Here is a 26,721-nt window from a genome sequence, read left to right as displayed (position 1 = left end):
TATATTTAGTTGATCTCTGATGATTCTCCTTAAGTTCTATTTAATAAATAATAACAGGGAAAAAATAAGATAGAATAAATGAGAGAATAGAGTTGTACAATAAATGTGAATAGCAGCGCATTAGATCTTGGAAGTATTCAGTGAGAAATGTTTTGATATTCCTACATAGTAGATAAATGATCATGCAATCATCATATTTGAGAGGCAAGGACCAAAAAATGATCCTTTCACAAAAAAATATGTCTGCTATGTGTGCTTTTACTAAATATTTTTCGATTTTCAGTAATGGCTTCCTTGTGCGAGTGGTGTAAACTGGAATCTTCGTTCAGGGTCGTCAGTGTAAATGACCCCTGCGGCGCGTGTAAACGAGCACTTGATTAACAGATGCGGTGTGAGGTTTTTAAGCATCGAGTTTGTAACAGATTCTTCAGGCCAGAACAGCCTTGTGTTTCGCTTATATCACTGAATAATAATCGGAGCATTTATGACAAAGTTTTAGAGAGGTCGATTTAGGAACGCAACCACACACAATGCAGATCTTTCATGGTTATTTATTTATACATCTTGGAGTCATATTTCAAATATATTTTTCCTCTAAAATAGTTCATTACATGACAGAGAATATACAACATCCAGCACTACAAGTTGCTCTCTCACTTGTGCACCGGTATATCTAAAAACAAACAAATATACATACAAACGAAAAGAAAAAAAAGAAACTCTCTCTCTGGTATCAAGGTCAATACCTTTCGCAAACTTTGCATACGACAGCACAGCTGATCAGAGCTGCGCCACACACTAATGATCAATTCAACACCGACAGACATTCTTTAGCAGTCATGTGATTGGTTTTGTGAGTGTGTGTTGGTGACTTTCACAGACTGACCTTCAGGTTTGGTCTTGGGATTCTCTTGTTATATATTTTATTAAATGTATGGAGTGAATAATAAAAAAAAAATGTCTGGATCATATTTCAAAATTCAAATGTAAGAATTAAGTCTTTTTTTAAGCATTGCAACATTATGGAAAAAAAAATAAATAAATAAATAATAATAATAATAAAGTGTTTTATTGTACAATACTACTGTCATTATGTTGCATTGCCATCAATGCTTTGTTATGCAAAGGTACTGTATTACAGAAGTGACAATCAATGATCATGTGAATTATGAAAAATACATGAAAATAAAAGTAATTGTCATGAAATTGTCAAAAATAATCTAAAAGGCTCGATTTTATTTTATATATAATTTAATTATATAATTATTTAGGGATGAAATATGACCTGGATATGTCTTTGTGAGATTCACCCATATCTACTCCCAACAGATAAAGTATAACAGTAATCATAGAAGGGCATGTGGCAGTAAGATCCATAACTAACTGTCACCTATAGATGGGAATACTGACGTCCTCCAGGTGGAACAGTAAATGGCCTTTCTTAAGGCACATTCTACTGACGTCTACCTCTAATGCTACATGTGTTGTTATGCTTCATTCTCTGATCATACTTGAGTCATGCATTTGGACATAATCAGGAGACAGTGGTGGATGAACACACAAGTGAGTGACAAAAACAAAAGGTGAGTCAAACGTCACAATTTGATTTCCCATTGGTAGCATGACAGTCAATAATAATCTGATTTCTCATTGACCCCTGATCTTTCGACTAAATGCCACATTAAACATTTCGCAACAAGATGTGCTCACCCTTCACAATTCTCTTTTACAGCCTTCTGATAGTGGCTACATTCACATGCCAACACAATAACATAATACAGCTGTCAGTCCTGTATGAAAAATGCATGCATGAAAACTGGGGCATTGTACTATCATAGAATGAAACTGGCTGGTAAGTGTTTGGGATTAAATTTTTTTTGATGTACAATTTTTGAGGATGAACTTTAGGAGTGTTCTAAAATGTCAAACAGTTTAGAATAAAAATGTGACAATTAGGATTCAAATATGTTCTCTTGCATTCCGTCACTATAGTTACAGGCACAAGAATGTAGGCTGCATGGAATTTCCAGCCATCATTCAAAAATTTTCTACACATTCCTGCCTCTTCTGTGTTCATTTCTCATATTTTAATGCTAACATTATTAAGCATAGCACTTCCATCTGCACTTAACACATTATGCCATATTTAAACCCATTCCACTGAATTCTGCACATTTACAATGCAAAAAAGGCTTGCCAGAAAGATTCACATTCTAATCAGATTCAATTCACATTGACATTCACTTGCTCATCGTAAGGGGTGATGGTTCACTTCCTGTGTTGAGCTTTATTTGAGCTTATAACAAGTGCATGATAAAACTTCTACCATCATCATATATTGCACAGTATTTAGATCCTGATTTTTGCCTCTAATCATTGATGTAAATATAGACTTGTATACAAGATCAATTTGAACAAACAATCTAAAGGTCTGAATACAAAACAAAACAGGCGCAGACATGGGTGATGGCTTCTGGAGAATATTGGGATGTCACCAAACACACATCGGAACATCAAAAAGCAACAAAAGGAAACACATGGAATATGTAACAAGGTACAATGCACAATATCCTGCAACATAAAATTACATAACCCTCCATTTATTGTTTCACTCTCATTTTGCTTCAAATCTAATCGGTTGCATCCTGTAAGAGGTCCTACTAAACTTAGCATGGATTATAAACAATATCTGATTATACATGACATGAAGGCATTGTGCAAGAGTTCAGAGCGATTACGGTAACATACACGAGGAACAGTATTACAGCCGCGGGAGTGTCTTTAACTGTAGGTGAACCTGGACTGGGGTTAAATTATTCCAGGCCCTGTCCCTGTTACCTATGGATTTACCTGAGGAGCGAGTCTATGATAATCTCTTCAACAGCGACAGACGAATGCCACATTAGGATAAATATGAACTGGTTAAATATGAGCGTGTGCGGATAATACAAGCCGGGAAATCATTTTGCACATTTTATGTTTGTAAACAGACTTACCTTAAAGCTCCACTGTGGATGGAACTACGAGTATGAGTGATACTAGAGCAAAGCAATTGAAATATATACTATATATACGATCGCACCATAACATCTAAGCGTACGCAAATCTGATAAAGGACACTCAAACAGAGGCACAAATGGTTCCTTCTTTTCGTCATATGCTCTCATGCCCTTCCCTTGCAATGATGATAGATGTGATGAAGCTAAGCAGAGTACTTGAACTTTCAGAAAGGACCGAACACGCACAGTCCTGGTAGTTTGCTCACACTCTTTGCTTGAACGTCTAACATCACATATTGCTACTTAACTGTAACCATGTGCTTAAATGTTATCTTACGTGATGTGGCTTGTTTTAAAAAGAGTTCCAGGGAGGGTTGCCTACATTTCAAAACTTTTGAAGGTAAAATCCTCCATAACAACATATTGCATCTGAATCTTAAACCATTGGCATCTGTGACTTATGCTGCATTCCATTCGAAGTCAGACGTGGGATATTCCTACTTGATATCTCCGACTCCTAAGCATACAATTGTTCCACTGCCTAAAGTTTGGAAGATGATGTATAAGAAAACATAATGGCAATGCTACTGTTTGCTGTACTCTTGATTGTCAACAGAGAAGTCGTCTAGTAACCAAATTGGAAGATAAATGATGCTACACAGTGGTAGCATTTGTTCTGCATGTTTATGATATCATCAAAGAGGATCATATAAATGCAGATGTTTGCAAAACATGTTTTATCATCATTTAATGTAGGAACTTTGACCTATTGATATATTTTATTTGCTTAAAAGTGAATGTTTATCATTAAAGGCTCAGACTACAGGAGTTTCAGGACGATTTATGCCCGATTTCCCCCTCCCGACATTCTGAGAAAAAAATCACGTCCAGGGCATCGGTCTGTTCTGTCTGATCAAATCTTAAACCCCAATCTGCTAGCGAAATGTGGCAACAACAAGACTTTCTTTATAATGTCTCCTCATATAATGTCTACAGCAAGTTGCCACAACACAGTATCCATTTTGTTTCCATCCGCTTCCCCGTGAGATCACGTGAGGTTCTAAATCTGGCACGATAATCTTAAGAATATCTTGAAGTCTGATGTGCCACGGTTTTCATATCTTGTAGTGTGTGCAGGTTTGAGATTTGAAAGAAGAAAATCGGTGAAGATTCTCCTTATGTGCGTGATGCAATCAGATTTCACAATCGGGTTAAGATTTTAAAAACTCCTGTAGTCTGAGCCCGGCTTAACTATGTACATCTCACTGGATGCCACCCTCTTGCCAAAAGTTGTGGATTTCAACAAGATATCAAGTTCAAGCAACTTCAAGTGGCAATCTATTGCAATATTCCAAGTAGGAAGCTGGAAAGTCCAACTTTCCACTGTAAATGGAATGCAGCATTACTATAGGATGCTTCAACAATGAACATTATGTCTTTTAGGACAACTTTTCATATCAACACTGTTTGCTGCCATCTCAAAACTTCCAAAATAAAATAGTTTGTCAATGGCAACCCTTGTAGAGCTAGCACGTACATGCGATTTCTCTCTAACGCTATGCAAAATGAAATTCTTGAACATCAAAGCCAAGAGTGCAGTTTGTCTGTCCAGAGGCGTTCATCTGTTGGAGTCCATGTGCCCATATCCATGAAGAGGAGAACGTTCATTGCAGTCAGAGGTACGGTCCTATTGCTGAAGGAGAACGACCGACCCAGTGAGTCAACACTTTCCCGGCAGTTTGATTGAAGCGAAAGTGATCGTTCTCAGCAGTTTGTCCAGATGCTTTATGAATCTTGTAAATTGAGGGTGAGGTAACTGATGCTCCTCTGGTCCAAAGTTCACATTGTGTCGTTTTCAGAACCAAATTATACTCCATAACAAACTGAACGGCAATGCAGTAGTGGCACACAGTAAAGAAAGCCAAAGGACAAGAAGTATACAGCAAACCCAGACTGACGGAATACCACGTAAAGGAACCAAAAAAAGATATAAATTTGTGCTTCTTTAGATTCACATTGTCATAGTCCTAGAAGTTTCAATTGGAGTCTGTTTGTCTTTTCCATAGCTCAACACTTTCCAATACATCATATACACGTGCATGTACAGGTCCATTCAGGTCATCAGTAACTTTGTGACCACTCGTTTCGCTTATTCATTCCTGCTCACATTATTCCTTGCAATCTTAACGTCTTAAGGAAATTGCATCTCCATGCACTTGAGTCTGTGGAAAAAAAGTAGTTCATTTGGGGAAAGGACATCCTTGTCACTCTTTCAGCCATCTGTTCGTCCTGTAAGCCCTCCGTCATCTTTGGTAACAGTTGACACTTTGGTGTGTCAGACACATACACAAGGGGGAAAAGGGGCGGTTGAGGTGAGGGTGTCAAGACATATGGACAGAAATGCTCAACATTAACTGAGGTTATGTTTATATAAAACATAAAAGGTGCCACATAGCAGGTAAAAGCTCAATAAGTGACTACAAAAGATCATACTAAAGAAAAAGTAGACATGAATCGTAAGAAGTGTTGTGAAGTCAGGACAAAGTACATGAGAAGCAGGAAACACAGGAGGAAATGAGGAAGGCGGGAAGGGTGGTCATGTCAGGGCAGTTCTTATTGCTGCCGCGGGGGGCGTTCTACGCTGGCGGTGTGTGCTCGGGGGTATCTGTATCATCTAAGGAGGAACGTCAGGCAGATGGTGCCGAGCAGCTGGACGATCACAGGGAGAAGGTGGAGACTCTGGTGTGTCCCAGACAGAACTGCTGTAAACAGAAAGACAAACACTCTATTACACTCTTTATACTACAACTTTGTTATTTCCCTTCATTTTGACACTTTATGTTGATGGAACAGTGGAAAGGGGACAAGAAAGTATTGTGGAAGCTAGTGGGATTTAAACCCGCATCTTTAGCATGAGCATCACGGCTCCAGAAGAATACAGTATTGCTGAAAATTTGCTCCTTGATAGATCAGGTGTTTTAATTTAAGGTATATACATTTATATCAGTCCTCTCATTCCCTTGGGAATCGAACCCATGACCTTGCCATTGAGCTACATGAATGCTTTAAATAATAAAGCATCCATATGAAAACTTTTGTTTGGCAAGGTTTGAAAATCTTCCTAAAATTTAGTAAAAGTTGGCCAAAGCATTTCCAAGACATATCTTCACTTCTGATTGGAATTTTGTCACATTTGTTGGTGTGTTACAGGAAAATACATTTGATACATTTATAGTTGAATGCAACAATTAATTCCTGTGGAACCAGTTGCTTTTTTTTTTTTTTTTTTTTGGTAAGTATTATATGTGGGAAGTACTAGTACTAAAGCATTGCAAGTCTAATTCCAAGCATCCAAAATGGGGAAATGCACTTTGATACCTAGCTCATAAAAAGCTTCTGTAAAGAAAAACATATCTTAATCTTAACCACACAATAGCTGCCGGGTCAGAATCCTTTGAGAATGGAAGCATGCAGGTATGTGGGATGCTGTTATAAATGGTTTCTTTTTCCTGCAGAGCTTTTGGCACAAAGAAGCACGGGACACTGAAATAATGGATCGGTCGGATGGGGTTACAGCGGCTGGCATCATCGCCTGACTGAACCGGAGGCCGTAAGCGGTAATATCTATGAGCTACGGAAGACGGATGACCTGCATGAGGACAATTACAAGTCATTATGTCTCAGAGGTAATGTTGAGTAATATCTTTCGGCACAGCTCACAGGAAATGGCCTCAGAAGATGATGAGGTCTGGACGAAACGAAACATGCTTGTAGCGTTATTGAAAAAGCAGCGACTCCAATCACAACACACATATAGGTTTAATTATGCATGCAATCTGCCAACAAAATGGGTTTAATAAATAAAGAGCAGGTATTGTTTAAAAAAATCAATATGAATTTATATCAAGGATTTTTTTGGCTAGCAGGAAATCAATATATTCATAATAAAGCTTTTTATTCTTCCTTTTCAATATAGAACGAGATTGTGTGAGCCGTGACATCTCTCTCAAGGACCTTTGAAGGAGGCGGGTGATTTTGAGAGTGGGCTGTGTGTGTGTGTGTGTGTGTGTGTGTAGACAGGCTGCATATCCACCTGTGTATCTTTACTTCTAAATAATAGGCCTATTATTATAACATAAAATCAGAGATACAGGGAAATTAGTTAATAAAGTGTATATAACTGATCTATCAACAGTCAGTGCCACCGTAACAAGATTTAATGTTTGTGTGTGTGTGTTTTGTGGGGCCTTTAGATTTCTAATTCTGATTCAACAGGTCACCTTCACCTCGAATCGCACATACTTTTTTCTCTCTCATTCTATACCCGCTCACCCTTTCCACCCTACAGCCAAATCCCAGTCATGGTGTGATTTATGGGGACGCAGTAACACATGGGACGCCAGAGCCAATCATCATTCATCTCTAAAGAAGGAACAGCTCACGGTTGAGCTCCCGTGGGCAGCACCCCGAGCAGAACAGGCCAGAGGACAGCAGAAGAGACGCGGGTCATTCCTAAAATGCAGTACGTTTTCATGTCTTAAAGGGATAGTTCACCCTCAGGCCATCCACGATGTAGGTGTCTTGTTCTTCAGTAGAAGGGTAAAGAAGTTTTAAGCTGAATCCGTGGCCCTTGGTTATTCATATAATGCAAGTCAATGGTTACCGTCAAAATAAACAAATACAAGCAAAAAAAAAAAAGATTGCCCATGGCTCCTGACGATACATTGAGGTCTTATGAGGAAAAACGATCGGTCTGTGCAAGAAACTGAACATTATTTACAACATTATTACCTGTAATCCAGAGCCTCGGCAAACGGTCCTGAGCACGTTCATGGCAGCCTGGAGTGAAGCTTCCCGTCACATAATCACATATGCGCATTGGGAATCTGTGAAAAGTCAATCTTCCTGATTGAGATTGTGCAAGCGAACGTAATCTTAATTTTAAATATAGGTTGCGGCCGCCAGGATAAGCGAAATTAAGTACCATTTTGATTAATACAACACACGTTGTCCTCCTCTGTTGTAAACAAACACAGCGTCAGCTCACGTGTGTTTGCTCCCGCACATGCATCTTGATATGCTGTGGATTAATATAATGTTGTAAATAATGTTCAGTTTCTTGCACAGACTGATCGTTTCGCTTCATAAGACCTCAATAGCCCCTTTCGCAACTAGCCACCAGGCATGGTTCCCCGAAAACTAAATGTTAGATAGAACTGTTATACAAAGAAAGTAGACGTGTACGAAAAAGTATTAGCATTTGCCTTGTGGTTGATGAGCGAAAGCCCCTAATGTACTGTATCGCCAAGAGCCACTAGTATTAATTTGGTTTTATGTTTTATTGTCTATCAAAGTGAGTCACTTACATGAATTGCATCACTTAAAAATCTTCTTTTCAATTTTGGGTGAACTATCCCTTTAAGATGAAAATCATATAATAGGCAAACTACTCGGATGACCTACTTCTTCTGGCGAGATTCTGAAGTGTGCATTTGATGGACACTTTACTATCCCATGAGGTCACGGGAGAGGATTTGTGAATGGCAGTGAAGCAAATGGTAGGTCACATGACAGTGACTACATGGCAAATGTAGTACGTCCAGATTACATTCATACTACACACATTCATACAATATACAACATACTTTTTTAGCGGTCGCTTTAAAGTAAAGTAAAGATTTGTAAAGATTAAAAAATGAGCACCACGTTTATGAATTTTGGAGCCTAAATGCAATCGGCAGAAGTAAAATGCTAAAGTATAAATGATTTATTATGATTATAAAAACAATGCGGCTCTGAAAGCAGACTAGTGAGTAGATGAGTTTTCCTGTTCGGATGATGACGTTTAATGTCCCCGACAACCTCTGCCATTAAGACACTTAAAAGACAAGTAAAAGCTTTAAAAATCACAAGAGGATAATACTGATGTATTTTATGTCGTAGAATAAAATGTTGAGAAAATATCTTGAGACCAAATATCTTAACCACAGACCTTATTTCAGGAATTTAACCAAAACCCATTCAAAAACCCATTGACTTCAGGAGGATGGAACCGGAAGTGCTAAAATGCTAACTCATTTCTGTATTTTGCTGTACAAAAATACATCATCCCTGCAGAACTCTATTGTGATTTATTCTGTTTTGTGGAATTAGTTGGTTTGTCTCGCTTGGAAATTTTAAGTGAGAAAATTGGCCAGTTTTTAGCAATTTATTCCCATCCTTTTAGGCATCCATCCTATTAATCGTGTACAGTAAATAATCAATCATGTTGAAAGGATCTCAAACAGAACAGACTTCCAAATCTTCTGCATAACAAGGAAAGACCCTGGAAAACATCAAAGAAGAGCAGAGTTTCATTGATGAATGCACAGTTCCTCTACAGTAAAGCCTCATGGGTCAAACACAGAGCCTGCTAGCTAGCAGCACACACACACACACACACACACACCTTTTCCTGAACAAACAACAGCTATCAGCAATCCGTGCGGTTGAGAGCTGGAATATTCTCTCTGTGAGGGAGCTTTCACAATGATTGATCTTAATCATTAATTTGGCTCTTTTGTTCTGCCCTGCGGTGCGCCTCACGCAGCTCACGATACACTTTCCTGTGTGTAAGCACAGCTCAGCACCTGTGGGCGGCATGAACAGGTTTAACTGCGTGGGCCGCACTCGCCCTGTATGTGTGTGTGTGATATAACACCAGTGTTCATGCCGACCCAGGTACAGAGGAGAGAGCAGGGCTGTACGCTTCCAGAGACTAAGGTATAAGCTTACATTAAAACTTGAAATAATAATGGAGCTTTTTTTTTTCTTTTCACTTCCCATGACAGGTTCCTGAGGTGTTTAACACTTTAAAATTGGAAAAATATCAAGCTGGAGCTGTAGGCTTGTGGAATGGTATATGGAAATGTCCGTACATATTACTGTCAGGAGAAACTAATGCCTAGCGGGAGTGCACATGCTTTGGCGTGCCGCACAGTGGTGCCTGCATGTTGGCGAATCGGTTTCGGGTCATTTTCCAATTTGTGGAATAATTATTGTTTTGTTAAAGGTCCCGTTCTTCGTGATCCCATGTTTCAAACTTTAGTTAGTGTGTAATGTTGCTGTTAGAGCATAAATAATATCTGTAAAATTATAAAGCTCAAAGTTCAATGCCAAGCGAGATATTTTATTTAACAGAAGTCGCCTACATCGAACGGCCGTTTGGACTACATCCCTCTACTTCCTTCTTTAATGACGTCCCTAGAACCGTTTTTTGACTAACCTCCGCCCACAGGAATGCTCCCTCAACTCTACCGAAATTCGTTTATGTACTTGCGCACTTCTTATAACTTACTGTGTTTACTCAGCTCTTACGTGATTTTCTGAAGTAAAACTGACACTTCATCTTTTGTGTGATGTACAATAAACTTTATTAATTGTTATTTATTAATTATTGTTCGGTTCGTACAATTGATTGGTTGGGTCCTTACATGCGCTTCGTGAGGCACACTAGCACACACACGCAAGGTCTCTCGCTCCCTCTCTCTACACGTTCTTCCCCCGGTAGACATAGAATCCACAGCTAGGTCAATGAGAAACCCTATGATTACAACGACCATCATTTGAAGTGTCACACAGTTCTGAAATTATCGTACATTATAGGATTTTTTCCATTATTGATCGTACATCGTACAGAGGTCAAAATTATCGTACAAATACGATAATTATCATACATCTGGCAACACTGCCTGAGAGACTGAGCGCGAGCTCATGAAGCTCCTCCCCCTGGGCCGCCCAGCAGCAGCTTATTTGCATTTAAAGGGCACACACTAAAACAGCGTGTTTTTCTGAGCCCCAAAAAATGACAATTTAAACATGCTGTAAAAAATGATCTGTTGGGTATTTTGACCTGAAACTTCACATACACACTCTGGGGACATCAGAGACTTATTTTACATCTTGTGAAAAGGGGCATAATACGGGACCTTTAATGTTTTTGGCATTGATGAAAAAATAAATAAATAAACGCTTGCTTTAAACACAACTACCAATCAGCGGTGTTGAAAGATTTCACATGTGACTTTTCAGATGTCTCAGTCCTATTTAAAGTAAATCCACCATAAAAATAATGCTAATAAAAAAGGAAAATGCACAGTTTATCGTGTGGCATACACAAGAGTGTTAAAGGTTGGTCTATTATTTAATTTAAAAAAGTTGATATGCTAAATTCAGCTGTTTATTAAAAGATTACACTGCATGATGTGTGACTTAAAGAATTGAGATGTGGCTCTGAAGTGTGAGAACATCTGGCAAATTAAACAGTTAGACTGGAAAGGAAACAATTAGATAAAACCTTTCTGAATGTATATGAAGATAATCTAAGATAATTTAGTGAACTGTGTAATTTCTTAACAACTGGCACCACCAAACAGAAGTACAAAAATAATGTTTTCAGACAGGTTTCAACACAAAACACACACACACACACACGCACGCACGCACACGCACACACACGTCGGGATGTTTGTGTTTTATGAGAACTCTTGACATCCCAATATTACATTACACTAATAAGAATGAAATATTTAGCATTATGGTAATGAGAACTGCAGGGTGAAATATGGAGAATATGAATATTTTCTTTAAACAAAATATGTTTTATTCCCTTTCTCTTGATTTTTGGTATGAAATATGACAAGTGTAAGAGAGTAACAATGAATATCTTTGCTCTCTACAAGGAAGGCCAAATTAACAATCTTTAACAATCTCTTCAGTCTTTTATTCCATTCATCATCCACATATAACAATCTAGTCATATTCATATATGCTTATTTGCTTATATTCATTTTTACTTTACATTTATATTGATATTTTACATATATATTGGTTTTGTCTACAGTATGTCTCTGTAGTTTTAGTAGGCATAATGCTATAAAGGGAAATGTTGAAGTTTCATTCTTTCTTCCGGTAGCAGGGAGAGCTTGTCTCTGCTGGAGTGTCTGTATTATCTTCAAGCTTAGCTGATAAGGAGCCGCTGCCATGGACACTGAATCTTATAAAGGGAGTGTTTTGATACTGGATGCTTTGGAACATCTCACACAACACATGAGGTGGCTGTTAGATTTCTTCTCTGGCAGCACTTTGGAATTATGGAAGCTTGTTTAGGAATATTCTCTTTCTTTCTTTCTTTCTTTCTTTCTTTCTTTCTTTCTTTCTTTCTTTCTTTCTTTCTATCTATCTATCTATCTATCTATCACAAAAAAATAAGAAATTGCATTTTTATCAAATAAAATAAAGCCCATACTTTTAGCAAGAATTTTTTGCAATGTGAGCAGGGATGTGCACAGGGGGGTTGCTCAGGTTGCCCGGGCAACTGCCCATATGCCCTTCTCGACTCACGTTGCCCTTCCAAGGGGGGGAAAAATAAATAAATAAATTGTACAATGGATGCAGAATTTCACGTAGGCCTAGATAAAAAAAAAAAATAGCAAAGCCTCATTCACTTCCATTCGGGCACCGAAAGTGAAAGTCAGTAGGGGAAGGGCAAACTCTGTTTACGTGGCTGCAGCGCTGCACGCGACCGGTGTAGCAGTCGATTCTGTTCCCTACCGGAATTCCTGTTCCCTTTACGCAATCACACTACAAGTCATGCGTAGTTGCCCAGTTACCATACGTACCATCAGAACTGAATACGAGCAAGAAGCACAACTGAATGTACGGGAAGCCAAAAGGTTAAAAAAGGATCGCATTTTTCCCCGAAATTTAAGCGTTTTTTTATTTTTTTTATTAGAAGCGAGTTTTTCCCCATCTGTCAATTCAATCAAGATTATTTCTTTTCAAATTTAAAACAATAAAAAAAAAAAAAAAAAAAAATTATATAAAAAAAAAAACAATAAACAATAATATGAGGAACTCTTTCCTTTTTCTCATGTGTATTTTGGTGACATTTTTAACATATTGTTAATACATTTTGTATATTGCTTACAAAGTTGTATATCATAAACCTGTCATCTCTGACATTTCGCAATCGCAACCTTGATAGGATATTGATAGGGATATTGATGTAGGGATTTTCATTTTTTCAGGTCAGAGCAACTGCCCCTCAAAATTCCTGTGTACGTCCCCGGTGACATTATTTACATGACCATTAAACACATTTCCAACCCTATAAGTCACATCCAGATTTTTATTTTTATTTTTTGTGTGTGAACCAAATTCAGTGATACAGGAATGTTCGGTGATATAGACATACAATACCACAATAGTAGACTCAATAATGTGTTCAAAAGTTGGTGTCAGTATTTGGCTTTTTTCCTGAAAGAAATTTGTATTTTTATTCAAGAAGATAATAAAATTATTAAGAAATGACAGTAAAGACTTAACATTAGCCCATTTCACACATATAGTCTTTACTGTTAAATTACCGTTAAGAGATCATGTGTGAACCTTTTCAAAAATGTCAATTTCCCGGTATGAGAAGTTGAAACATTACCAGTAAATGACTGGTGTGATGCTGTGGGCGAACAAAGAATGAAGACACTTTCATGTCTTTAGAGAAAACAATGTCATTTTATGAAAAATTGTCTGACAGACTGCAACTGAAGTCGAGGACTCCACAGGGAAAAGTGAAGGAAGAGGGGCACAGAGCCTATTTTCAGATGTATCCATATGCTGTAACTATACCTCATCAGACATGACTTTTCAGGAAAATTTTACTGGGGCACAGCAATGCTGCGTCTCAATTCGCCTACTTATACTACGCCCTAAAAGTGCACTGTTTTTGTGAAGAAAAAGTACATACTTTTGAGTGTGTAGGAGAAGAGTAGACAAGCTTTGGGACATACTATACTTCCTTCATTTTCCAGCAGGATTTGCACCTGCCCACACTGCCAAAAGAACCAAAACCTGGTTCAATGACCATGGTATCACTGTGTAATTACTGTGTGATTTCATGTAATATTCTAATTTTTTGAAATCCTGTTTTCGTGGGTTTTATGAGCTGGAAGCCCACATTATGTACAAATAAACAACTAAATACTTTAAATCGTTTAAGTTGTGTGCCCTGAATCTATATGGAAGTTTAACGTTATTTTTTGGAAAGGGTCTGTGTATATATATATATATATTAGGCAGCACAACTGTTTTCAACATTGATAATAATAATAAATGTGTCTTAAGCAGCAAATATAAAAAGTGTTTATATATATATATATATATATTGCATATATCATTTTTTTTAAACACTTTAGACACTTTAGTTTAGGGTCCAATTCTCACTATTAACTAGTTGTTTATTAGCATGTATATTACTAGGATATTGGCTGTTTATTAGTACTTATAAAGCACATATTAATGCCTTGTTCTGCATGACAATATTCTACATCCCTTAATCCTACCCAATACCTAAACTTAACAACTACCTAACTAACTATAAATAAGTGGTAATTAGTTGTTTATTGAGGCAAAAGTCTTAGTTAATAGTTAATAGTGAGAACTGGACTCTAATCTAAAGTGTGACCAAAAAATCTTACCAACCCAAACCTTTTAAATGGTAGTGTATGTCCATTTAATTATTCTAATTATTAATTATTAAAAGTATGCCCATGCATATCATGCATATATAGCATAAATTGTAAGGTATATTTTCCTTCATTACAGTAATGAGAATGATATTTTATCAGATCATCGGGTGAGTATTGAGGGGGATGGTGCTTTGGAGAGCTGCCCTGTCTCTCTCTCTCTCTCTCTCTCAGAGTCTGGCGCTGGGCCTTTTCCTGTCTGTGTGCATGCATTCATACCCATCCTGTGCCAAGATCAGCATTCAGGAGGAGACCTGAGGCCTGCCACACCATCAGAGGGCTGCACGAGGTGAGAAGAAGCCAAGGCTGTCAGACCCGGGCCCCGGGCCCCTGTGCCTGAGCCCCTGCGGCCCACAACAGCTGCCTCCACCAGTGCGTTCTTCCATCACAAACAATCATCTCTCCTGCACTCCTGCACGCTCACAGTCTGGACACTTCTGACATTTCATTTCTAAAACCTTCCTTTTCTAATCGAGTTATAGGAGTCACCCTCATGTCATTTCGTTTGATATTCTGTCTGTATTATTAAAAACTCAAAGAAAAAAAGCACTGTCCACTTTCAGGTCGTGGTTGTGTGTTTTTGCTGTAAATTATTGAATGAATTTGATAAAGTAGACATAATGACATATTTTAAATTATTAGTAATATTCTAACATTAACAATTAAGCAACTTAGGTTTACTTGATTATCCATTCATCTTTCTTTCTTTTTTTTTAAATCATGTTAAAATGTGAGTATCAAATATGACAACCGCAGGCTTTTGAGGAACATTACTTATCTCTCAATCATCATTGAATTGCATTGCATTATGTTTTACCTCCACAATAAAAACTGCTATATTGCTTTAAAGATCTCATTGATTTACAAGCTATCAGAATCTCATCTTACTTTTTGATCATATAAATATGAGCAACCGCACATTTTTGCTCAGTTTTGGCCTCTGAAAAAATGTAGATGTTTTTTTTCCTTGAGTCTGAGCTCTATATTCTCACTATATTGTAATATATGAGCCATTAAAGTCTGATGTATCAAATATGATACTCAACAAAAAACACAAACTTAAAAAATTAAAAAAGATTTTATCTAAAGGTTCATCTCTGAACTGTTAAAAAATAGATCTTTATGACTATTATTTCATATGTCAGGCTTTACAGGGTTAACAGCTGCTGAGTCAGTGTGATTCATGAATGAATCCCAACAGTTTTGCGAACTGGACCAACCAAATCTTTGAAAAGAGCCAAGTCAATAGAACATTTCATTCACAAATCTTTCTAATGAACAACAGCTCGGGTGAATGTCAAGATTTGCATGACATCAGACTTCAGAAGTCATATGTACTACTTACTGTATATGATATGTTTATGGTGCATTTTCACCATTTTTGAAGCTTGAAAGTCCCCATTCATTGTCACTGTATGCAAAAGAGTGACCAAAACGTTTCAATTTTGTATTCAACAGAACTAAGTAAGTCTTGGAACAACATAAGGATGTGTAAATAAGGTTAAGGATAGTTGACAGTGCTGTTTCATCACTCATGTTCTTGTATTTTCCTTTGCTTTGAGACTCTAAAACAAAAAGTGACCTGTATGCTGAGTGGTTTTACCTACATCACCTACATCTACATCAACAGATACAATGCTGTTCATTACTGAGGGTGTTTTCTGTGCAGTAGAAGTGTTGCTGATGGTACAGACCTGTTTTGTCCACGCTATCCTTTTGTTTGCATTTCCCCTTGGTAACAGAAACGTCATCAATAGCAATGTCTCCCTCAAAGCTATTTCCACGGATACCTTCGAACACCACCTGACAAAGAGAAGAGTGAGTTAGAGAACACGTTTGAGCTTTCCATCCACTATAAAGACACTCTCGTCCATTAAAACAGACATTTGTCAAGTCGCATTTCTCCCATTCCCATCAAACGCACACATACAAAGCCAAATAAATGGAATTATAGATTGCATTTAAATTTGGGACATCACAGGCAGGGAAGGTTAAAATTTACATGAACTGAACTCCAACATGAAGTTATCTCAGGTCAACACCAAAATCTTTATTGTGAGAGAATACCCTAAGAACTGACTGACTTTAATATTTGAGTATGAATTTAAAATGAATTGGCCACACCCCACAGGAAGTTGAATAGGAATTCAGTTTGGAATCCCAAGAATAATTTAACTAATTAAATAAATAAAAATCAATACAACAGAGGAATTTCATTTCAACAATGAGTTTCGTGACAAACACAAATAATAATTTATGGTTTGAGTAATTATTCATATTTACTTATATATATAGTGACTGTTTTGACATTTATCTAAATTAATGTCAAAGCAATTAACATGGCCATCAAAACAGATTTTATTTGGACCATACAGCATTTAAAAACACTTAGTGTAAAGAAGATGACTAATTAATAAATGTTTGAAATGATGTGTTTTTCTATTATGATCTCTCTCTCTCTCTCTCTCTCTCTCTCTCTCTCTCTCTCTCTCTCTAAAATATAAAACATTAGAGAAAAACAATTTTGAACATTTATTAGTTCATATCATCTAATGTGTCTGAACAAAATGGACATGCTGTGTGTGTAATTTTATGGATAATTCATACTGATAAATGAAAGATATTATTAAGAACTACACTTCATTGATACTACATTCGTATATACAAATTACAATTGAACTGGAATTTAAAAGCCATTCACAATTTAATACTAAAGTGTTTTTGCACTAAAAAGCACATAAAAAATAAAATAAAATAAAAAAATACTATAACACAGTAGTACATAAAACGTAAATATTTGTAATTGATTAAAGAATTGCTAATTGGCCTATGCAATCATAATCATAAGTTTCCTCTCACATTATGTGCTGGTGTTTATTTGCTCCTCATGTGACCAGCGTTTGACTGACAGCTTAATTACTGCAGCTCTGAAGCTCACTGCAGAGAACTAATCAGATCTGTGTCAGATCCACGCTCAGTCTGACTGAAGTTTACTGAATTACCCCCCACCCATCCACCCACACGCACACGCACACACACACGCACACACGCACACACACACACCTCTAAACCCCAGCTGGTGGACTAACGTGCAAGTAATTGAAATGTATAAATGAGCAAAAGTGAACAGAACGATTGAATACATTTAATCTGCCCACGGCCCCTTAGAAGCAGATCTAAAGCAATTTACACATTCTGAAACTTTGCAGAATGGCTCTTTATTTTAGATTTAGGCTTTGCAGAACTTTTATGATCCTTACAATTTATCCTAATTTTTATTAAACTTTCTCACCAAAGTCTACAAGTCTACAAACCTCAAAGAAAATGCCATTGTGGTCTGATCTAATAAATCATTCCAACATTACATTGACATTTACATGTGCATTTGGCAGATGCTTTTATCCAAAGCAACTTACATTGCATTTCAAGGTACACATTTACATTCTTATCAGTTCTTTGCTTTCCCTGGGAATTGAACCCATGACCTTGGGACCCATGACGTCGCAAGCGCAAATGCTCTACTGTTTGAGCTACAGGAAAGCATGATTTGAAGCAGAGAGAGACAGTTTGACATTTCTTCAGGAATATGTGACTCTGGATCAGTGTTGGGGTAACTCATTACAAATAACTTGAGTTACGTAATCAGATTATTTTTTCAAGTAACTAGTAAAGTAACACATTACTTTTTCAATTTACAGCAAAATATCTAAGTTACTTTTTCAAATAAGTAACGCTAGTTTCACATGTATTGACTGACAGCTCTCCTGTCCCCATGTTGAGGGAAATAAAGTGAGGAGTGCACGGTGTAAACATGATGGTTATTTTAGTTCTAGACTAAATATATGAGCATTTACTCATCTCACTTGACACGAAAACATTCAGTATTCCTCAAAATGAATAAAAACAGTAAAATGCAATCTCAGAATTTTACGCAAAACTTTTATAATTAACTATATCAAATTACACAAATATACTTTATGTATTTAATCTCACTTTATCAACCAATGTCTTTGCTGCTGACCATCAATGATCTAATTAAAAATAAGCAAAAATTACTTTAGATTAGATTTAGAAATAAGAGTGTTGAACTTCCTTCTCCTATATCCTATTATACGCTACATATGCTCGAGCATCTGACTATATGAGGACATGAACTTCATCTCAAGAGCTGTTCATTGTAAAACTTTTTTTAAGGAATATGTCCATTTTCCATTCATGCTTTAATTTAAAAAGTAAATCTTTGTTGTGTTGTGCAGCACTTTGTTTGTCAAAAAAAAAAAGTTAAATATAAATTTTATTACATTTTAAAATATGAATCAAATTGTTAATGTTTTATGGTTTCATTTGATTATCACAGACAACACACATTTCAATTGATGTAAAAAAAAAAAGAAAAAAAAAAAGAATAAATAATAAATTGTTAATGTTTTTTAAATATATATATTTTTTTTTTACTTTTAATAAATTGTTGTTAAAGTGTTGTTGATTTCAAAGAGAAGTCTTTTGATTACTGAAATGTAATTTAACCATTAAAACAGAATCCAGAAAAAAAAAAGTACAAATGGAACTTGGGGGGAAAAATAAAAAGGAATTTAGGGAAAAATAAAAACATTTTATGGAGCCTTGGTATAAATGTTTTTGCATTTTAGCTGAAATGTAGCCACTTATTGTATTTCCAATGAGCCTGAGTTGTTGTTGTTGTTTTTAGATCACACATGTACCCACTTTATCGGTTCACATACTTGACCCCAGGTGAAGATAGCACACTTTACACACTCTTAAACCCTGTGCGTTCATCAACACAACACACAGACACACCTGAAGCAAATGAACACAAATGAACGAGTGGCTCCTCTGAATAAATAACAGAGGCTGAACGGGATCAAGGGATGAAGGGCAGATAGGTCATTTGATTTGCCTTGTGTGTGTAAAACAGTCTCTCTGTCTGTGCTAATTGACCACAGTGGACGGCGGTGACACACACCATCATTAGGCCAATGTCGAGCAGCACTCCATGAGCTTTCCTGCTCACCTGAATATATATTCATGCATTACTACCACCCACCCTCAAACACACACACACACACACACATGCTCATACAAACAATTTTCACTTGCAGAATCACAAGGTCATGCATAAACACGATCAGAGGGCACGCACAAAAACACGCACAACTTGCACAAAGAGATCTGGCCACAGTAATTGGTAGGCGAGGCGATCTGTGTGTTTTCTCTCTGTTCGTTAATGCAAATGGCGAGCACAGTTGACTTTAGTGGGTTGAGCTCATTAAGGGTATGACAGACCATTCACCTCTCACACCGGAGCTCAGATGCCAGCGGAGACAGAGAGAAACAATTATGTGCGCCGTCTGAGAGGCGTAGGCATACAGAAGCCTCTCCAGTGTTCATTATTGTGTGAGGAAAGAGAGGAGCAGGAGAGATGGAGGTGAATAACAGTTCAGTCATTATACGTTTCGTGGAGCATAAAATAGTGAAGTTACACAGAATATCAATGCTGCTCTTTTCAGTGACCCAGGAGATGTCAAAAAGTACCAGAAAAATAAAAAAAAATGTCATTCATTAACAAAAAAAATAAATAAAAAACTTTGCTGGAAGAACTGAAAGAACTGTTTAAAATACTGAGAATGAATTAAACTGATTGCACGGGAAAGTGAAGACTTTTAGATTCTTACAAATGATTTAAAACAAAAATGTTGTTCTTTTGATTTTTCTATTTATCAAAGAAAAATTCTAATTATAAAAAAGATTCATGGTTTCCACAAAAATATTAAGCAGCACAACCAATTAGCACAAGTAATATATTTTTATTGCAGGATTAATAAGTGTTATAATACTATGAGTAATATATAATTTGTATTGTTAACTAAAAAAATAAAAAAAGTAAATTAAAGTGATCTGGTTGTTATTTTCGTGTCATGTAAGTTCAATGCGCTGAATGTGATTTTTCAGCGTTGAGTTTTGCAGCCAATCACAGGGATTTCTGTGATTATGACCAATCAGAGGTGTGTAAGAGAATCTGCTCAGTATCTCTCAAAACGCTGAATGAACAAACAAACAAAGTGGAGACACAATGTAAATAAATAATTCATTATGCAGTTTTGACAGAATCATTGATTAAAATGTTTTTTTGCACGCAATGAGATTCCGATGAACGGACGGCCGTCTAATTTCATTCGCAATTTGAAGAAAAGTTTTTGTTTTTCATGAGACTTTGTGACTTTACCTACATACAAAAGATGAAAACATTTTATAATTGTGATTGCTTTCACTAATTTAATGTCTTTTTATAAAAAATAAAAAAAAAGTTAGTTTTCGATGTTCCTACATCGCAAAACTTTTAGGGCCAGATTTACTAACAGCTTGTGCCAGCGCAAACCCTCTTTTGGCGTTAAAAAACTTAGCAAGCAAATTAGCGCTAAAAAGGCATGGACAGGGTTATTTTTGCGGCTGACTTTATTGCATATGCATTTGTAGTTTCCCTTTCAGGCGCACAATGTACGAGAGAAGAGTATTTAAATGAATCATGCAATGTGATTTACTAAGGTTTGACCTAGTCAATGTACTGGTATTTGCACCGTTATTTACCGCCCCAAAAAAGCATGTCATAAACCAGACGCTAACTAGCGCTGCTCTTGGTAGATTGTGGAAATGATCTGCGTCTGTGTTCTTTAATGTAGAACTTTCCACTCCCATCAGCGCTATTTTGGAATTGCGCTAATTCGCAATTCCTGCTAATTTGCCCTGTTTAGTAAATCTGGCCCTTCGTTTTACAAAACAGGAAAATCTTAAGGATGAATAAATAAAAAAAATGTGGTCATCACATTAAAAATAATATTTAAATTGTATAATATTCAGACTTTTCAGCTTTGAAGTGCTGGAAAAAGTGTGAAGTACTTGAAAGTGGGACTGTTACGTCGAGGGAATAATGAAAAAATAATTTTTGACAGAATAACTTGACAGACTTTGGCCAGACATATTTGAGCTCATTTTAAAAACTTTTGACTCTTGATTTCAGACTATAATCTGAGCATAGTTTGAGACATTGTGAAGATCTCTGCAGAAGATCCTTTTCCCTCCATTAATTCCCATTGCTGTCTGAAATAAACAATTGAAATATTCATTTTTTTTTTCTCTCCCAGGGGAAAAACATGCATTTTTGGGGTAAATAAATACAGTACTCCACTGAAAGTGGAAGGAAGGAACAGAACGTTCCAGGACATTTGCTGAAGCCTGTGATTTTGCTGTAATGGAGACTCGAGGTCCGGTGAATTTCATCAACCAATCACTATGGAGAGTAGCGCTAGCAGAGAGGCGAGAGGTGAGGCTGATGGGAAATTTCGAGCGCACAGAGAGGAGAGGTTAATGGATAACAAACACGACAAAGAGCTGAGAGCATCAGCGGAGAAACCAGCAAGCGATAAAGAGGATAAAGAGAAAAGAAGAGATGATGAGGAAAGAGCTTAAAGGGCTGTGTGAAAACGGACGCTTTTCTCTGCTCCTCTCTCAATCTTTTCAGAAAATCATAATTAAGCAAAGCTAATTACCAGCCCTCCCTCGCTCCCTGAACTCCTCCTTTGTAAAGCTCCTGCGCTTTTGTCATCTTGTTTCCCTGTTGGCATCTTTCACACGGCCGCATGAAACGTCTCTGCCTGCGGTGACCTTTTCCATTAAGACACGGAAAAGGCCTTAAGAGATGTGTAAACTGTAAACTTAAGAATAGGTTTTGACACAGTGGTGTTTGCCCGTGAAAAAGTTGCTACCAAGATGCTAGAGCGTTGCGGGTGGTTTTTAGTACATTGGTATTGCAGTTGCTAGGGTGTTCTGGATGGTTACTAGGCGGTTCCCTGCTGTAAGTATAAAGAGCCCACCCTCAAGTCTCTATGTCTCTAGACATGGCTCCGGTTCCACCTTTCTAAGAAATTAATACTTTTATTCAGCAAGGGTGCATTTAATTGATAAAATGTGACAGTAGAGACATTAGAATTTTACAAAAGATTTCTATTTATAATACATGCTGTTCTTTTGGACTTTCTGTTCATCAAAATAATCCTGGAAAATAAATATCACACTTTCCACAAAACTGTGAAAAAGCAGCACAACTGTATTCAGCATTGATAATAATCAGAAATGTTTCTTGAGCAGCAAAATCATCATATTAGAATGATTTCTGAAGGATCATGTGACACTGAAGACTGGAGTAATGATGCTGAAAATTCAGTAATAAATTACATGTTAAAATATATTGAAATAGAAAACAATTATTTTAAATTGTAATAATATTTCTAATCAAATAAATTCAGCTTTGGTGAGCATAAGAGACTTAAAACATTAAATTAAATTCAACTCAATTTCAATTCACATTTATTTCTATAGCGCTTTTCACAATAGACATCGTTTCAAGACAGCTTTACAGAAAATTCTGTCCACATTACAATTTAGAGTGATCTGTTATCAGAGGTAACTAAGTTGTGTATTTCAGAAATGTACATATACAAATCACATTTAGCTAAAAATGTATTAATGTAAACAATGTAATAATTTAAGGCAGAAACAATAAGCTCATTGAAGTAATGAACACTTGTTTGTTAACAAATGATTATGACATTTAGAAAAATGTAGCATTGGTGCATGTTGATTCAGAGTTTGCGTCATCTGAAGTCATTTTATGAAAACATAAAAAATAATATATGATATTATTATATGAATAATAATGATAGGTTCAGTCACTTAGAAAAATATCACACCTCTCCTCGATTAGCATGTGTGGCCATCACGGGTAAGCAATATGATCACGTAAACTAAACAATGTAAACAACAAAAATACTAAGGAACTGCAGGATATAAAGCTTAAAATGTATTTAAACTAACTGTATTCCACTGAGACTGTGGTAGTAAGCATTTATAGTTGTGTTAAACAGCCCAATAGCAGGCAGGTGGCATTTAAGAGCTCTATAAAAGAGAACAGCTACACTGGGCATTTACACGTACAACACCAACTGGTCTTAACTGCCATTTAAGTCCATGTCATGGATGGGGAGCGATCAAACATACACCAGAGGAACACAAAGCCAGAGCCGTACCTCACATTCCCAGAGTTTATGAATGTAAGAACATGCATACAAAAAACACACTCAGTTTTTCTAGCCTTGAATTTCCAATATGCTGATCATTCAGTGTTAGTCCTACAAGGTTAAAAACTATTTGGAAAAAGACCTACGCAGATTGGACTAATTTTATATAAGAAAGTAGAATACTGTAATAATCAGCAGAGCTTCTCATCCAGTCACATCAGATTTGACCATGGCTGTAATCTTCCAGACTTTAAACGGACTGTGCGTTCCCATGCCGTTCAAGATTACGGCGTCTTTTATCTTCTATAAAATGGAATTAAAAAGTAACGAGATCCCGAAAAGAGATCCCGTGTGTAAAATTATTCTCTCAGTGGACCAGGTCCAGCCTTTCATCCACACAACTGTTGTTTTACATTAAGAACATGTGGATGTTGATCAATGAGAAGACATAAAAAAATCAAAAGACACACACTGTGTCTGCAACGGACTTGAGTGGCGTGTTATGATAATGTTTTAGTGATTGCTCTGAGTGTTTTTTATATTGAAAAGAGGTTGCACATAGATGTTACGACATTGCAATGCCTTTTTGTAAATTTGTTTAAAATTATATTTGACAATTATGAAAATTATTCAGTGTAAAATGAACTGAATGTATACAGGCACACCTTAAGAAAAATGTGCTTTTCACTACTGCAAGTGTATGATTGCAGAAAAAATATATATATATATTTTTTTTTTACATTGATTATCAGATTTTGTGTTAAAAAAAATCATAAAAGTGGTTTGTTTTGTTTAAAAATCCTATAAATGTCTGAGGTGGCAAGCATGGGGCAAAAGGCACAAAGAATTGATACAAATAATTGAGCTAAAATAATATGTTTTAATATGTCTTAATACTTGTTCAAACAATCCTTTTTAGCAAAATGTTTACTACTTTTGGTAAATTAATTTTTGTTCAATAAATTTACTGTCATTAAAATAAGTTCATTTTTAAAAATACAGAAACAAAATTATTTAAAAAAGTACAGATTCTGAAAGCATTGAGTGACATCCCATGATAATTTAATATAGTTTTACAGTAGTCACAATAAATATGATATTTTATTATATGATATGATTAATATCATATTTTTAAATATGATGGTTTCATTATAAATATGGTGATTATCTCTAAGGAGGACAGCCAACTTAATATTATGAATTAATATTTCAACACATTTATAAGTCAGCCAGCTGTTTTGTTTTTTTTCCCATATATTTTATTGGATACAGCGTTCAAACAATATTTGCAACATAATACAATATAAGTCTGTTCATAATACAATAAGTCATTTTGTGTTTTCAGAATGAACAATTCTTCAAAACAAATGTCTTTTTGTAGTTTCATCCCATATCCCTCCCTACAACAGAATCAACTTTGCGCTGCTGCCTGCGATTGCATCATGGATCAGCCAAATTTCCACGTGCATTTTGAAAAGCAGAAGTTTTGGAAAATGCTGCGGCAAGTTTTTGTGCAATCTAGTGGTTTAGAGGAAAATAAAAATGAATGCCGCCTTTTACCCCCGGTGCGCATTTAACCCCGTTGTACCTTATATATTAATTAAGAACCAGTTCTCAAATCCCAACCTTGTTTAGCAACATCTCTCAGAGCTCTTCTAATGCTGTGAGGTCCATTAGATCTCTGTTAAAACCCCTCGGCTAGCACATGTAATGGATTCACACAGTCGAGTAAAGCTTTTGGATAAAGTAACGCTTTTGTGATTCTGCTTGATCCATCAGGCTTAGTAATGGGTGAGACGCCTCATGCAACGATGCAAAGACGCACTTCCCTTTTCTCTGAGATTCTGTGGGAAAATGATGCTAATTCATCTCGGCAAGCCTCCGCAGTCACACGGCAGTGGAAGTGGAAGAACAAAGAGGAGGTGAGGAGAGAGAGAGCAAACAAACAGACAGCAGAGAAATACGGCTGTCTGCCGGACTTGTCAACTCCTACTGTCCAGGAACGCCTGGATTGGTCTTTAGCATCGATTGATGGAGGCCAACTAGGGCCTGGGTGAAAAACAGAGGAGAGGTGAGGATCTGTTTACCTCTTCAAGTGTCAAATACGCTGCATTACTGGGGGAAATGAAAGAGTACAGAAAGAGGAGAGACACTAAAAAGGGGCTTTTCAAAATATTAACTGAGAGCCTGCGAGGAAAAAGAAGGAAAATATCCGTGAACAGTTTTTCCCATTTAGACAGCTAGTGAAAAGTGAGAGGTGGACAGATTTGGCCAATATATATATATATATATATATATATATATATATATATATATATATAAAATCTGAATCAGAATGTTGAATCAGAAAGAGTATTCATTATAAAAATGTAGGAATTACATACTAGAATGGAGGATTTGTGACATCAGATGAATTCAGAGACAGAACAACTTATTGCATTTTATATTGTTTTTAGTTAGAATAACCTCCACCGGAAAATGTGCACAATAAGACTGGAAATGTAAATTAAGAAAGTAAATAGTTAGTTTGTATAGTTAGACTTGTTCATGGTCTTATTGTTACTGATTCATTAGTTCACATTATTTAAAACATTTTATAATTTTAAATTTTAATTAATCATTTTCTCCACCTATGAAACAACTTTTTTTCCCCCACTGTTGTAATCCACGTGGGTGAGGCAAAACAAAATTAATAAATAATAGCACAGCCTATATTTCCTGAACCAATTAAGTCCCTAAGGATAAACTCAAGCCCTGTCCTACATTGTTTCCCACTGAATATTCAGCTTCACCCGGAAATTTGTCACATTATAGAAGTCAAATGCTCTGCAAACGCAATTTCTTGTTGTCTTTAAGCAGTAGTGTATAAAGAATGAGGGTAGCTCAACGAGACATTAAAATAATCTGACAGGACCAATGAGCCCAAGCTTAAGTGTGTCCCATTTACCTCTAAACTCTATTTTTTCTCCTGAATTATCTGTCTTCATTTCCTTCCCTATTGCATGAGGTGTTCATCTTTTTCTGCCCTTCTCTCTCAGTTTTCTTCACAGTATAAATCTGCTTTTTTTC

General features: G+C 36.4%; 1 protein-coding gene across 1 annotated transcript in view; it reads right to left on the bottom strand.

Moving 5' to 3' along the window:
* Positions 1–535: 535 nt before the first annotated feature.
* Positions 536–26,721, bottom strand: part of mdga1 (MAM domain containing glycosylphosphatidylinositol anchor 1) — a 203,208-nt gene continuing 177,022 nt past the window's right edge. The window contains exons 17-18 of the mRNA XM_084093329.1: positions 16,255–16,363; positions 536–5,761 (exon numbers count right to left, since the gene is read on the bottom strand). Of these exons, the coding sequence (XP_083949455.1) occupies positions 5,670–5,761; positions 16,255–16,363 (201 nt within the window). The 3' untranslated portion in view covers positions 536–5,669. The remainder of the gene's footprint in view (positions 5,762–16,254; positions 16,364–26,721) is intronic.

Source organism: Abramis brama (genome assembly GCF_963993115.1).
Source record: "Abramis brama genome assembly, chromosome: 19".
Lineage (NCBI taxonomy): Eukaryota > Metazoa > Chordata > Actinopteri > Cypriniformes > Leuciscidae > Abramis > Abramis brama.
The sequence above is the reverse complement of the archived record's forward strand: the minus strand, read 5'-3'. Positions and strand labels throughout refer to the sequence as shown.